Below are 1,242 nucleotides of genomic sequence, written 5' to 3'. Positions count from 1 at the left end.
GTCAGATTTCTCCCCTCTTTAAGGAAAAAAAATAAACCAGATAATATACCCTCGGAGCACACCAAGGTCAGGGGACTATGCGAGTGAAGTGAGGCCTCGTCCGACGTCCCCCTTGGCTGCAGTTTCCGCGGCTGAAGTCCCGTCACACAAAGGCTAAATAAGGCACTGACATCCGCCACTCCACTGAAGCAACGCATGGCCTAGTTTTCCGAGGGGCATATCTCCGCCGTATCTCCCCTATGCGTCTATTCCTACCCGGAGGCGGGTGGGCCTTGGTCTCTCCCGAGGCCCGGGTGCGGAAACCGGCCGGGAATCGGGATACTTACACTAAAAATACGCGAAGAAGGACAAGGAAGCCGTTCTCACGTGCTAAGATCACGGCAGGGATACCACTTCCACCTCGTGCCGGCAGATGGCACTTGCTCAGGGCGACGGCCACTCACTCAGCATGACGCCGGAAATCTTGCCTTAATTTCGTACTCGTTGGGTTATTTGTACCTATTAGGTAGTTTTTGATATTATGAATATATTACTTGAATTTTTGGGGGGGTGTATTTACAGGTAGATAATATCGGATTATTTTTTTTTCTGATATGTAAGGAGGGTGAATAACTCTTATCCTCACTGAGTGTAAACCATTCCTCCTCCATTCACATGAAAATAGCGGGAAAAGTAACTGCAGACGACTGAAATATTATAAAAGGCCTATGATACCTTGCTTATTTTGATTTAAGGGGCAACACCATATAAAAACGGCGTGGCTGGCGATAATTACTAGGAATTTCACAATTAGCTAATTTTTTTCGCTTTACTTAGGCGTTAGTTATGTCAAAAAAAGCATGCAGGTTTGGGGGTTATTTGGCTCAGTGATCAGTGCTATCGATTTATATATTCAGAAGAAATTACATCCGCGTCTTTTACATACACTGCAAATAAGGACAGAAACCTTCCATGGCACATAATCAATATACAGTTTTGGTCGAGTCTGGGAAATTTTCTCTTTATTTGGCTAATGTGCCAGCATTACCATGTCACTATATAGACTATACATATATAATCTTTGACTATATTTGCCACATCATTCTAAAATTCAAACACATTTGAGCCGTCTTCCGCTACAAAAGCCATTAAATAATTGAATACCAGGTAGAGGAATTTGTGTTATGGGCAGCATACAAACACGATAAATTGAATCTGAATAAACCTTTCCATTTTCATTTTAGGCAAAATTACTGGAAGTAT

General features: G+C 42.7%; 1 protein-coding gene across 1 annotated transcript in view; it reads right to left on the bottom strand.

Moving 5' to 3' along the window:
* The window catches only part of LOC119589267 (ATP-binding cassette sub-family F member 2-like), a gene marked incomplete in the record, with an annotated part of 10,709 nt that extends 10,419 nt beyond the window's left edge, over nucleotides 1–290 (bottom strand). Inside the window, 1 exon segment of the mRNA XM_037937886.1 lies at nucleotides 50–290. Coding sequence (XP_037793814.1) covers nucleotides 50–197 — 148 coding nt within the window.
* Nucleotides 291–1,242: the final 952 nt, after the last annotated feature.

The sequence above is a fragment of the Penaeus monodon genome, chromosome 25 (assembly GCF_015228065.2).
Source record: "Penaeus monodon isolate SGIC_2016 chromosome 25, NSTDA_Pmon_1, whole genome shotgun sequence".
NCBI lineage: Eukaryota > Metazoa > Arthropoda > Malacostraca > Decapoda > Penaeidae > Penaeus > Penaeus monodon.
Note: the sequence above shows the minus strand (reverse complement) of the source record. Positions and strands in the feature narration are given on the sequence as shown.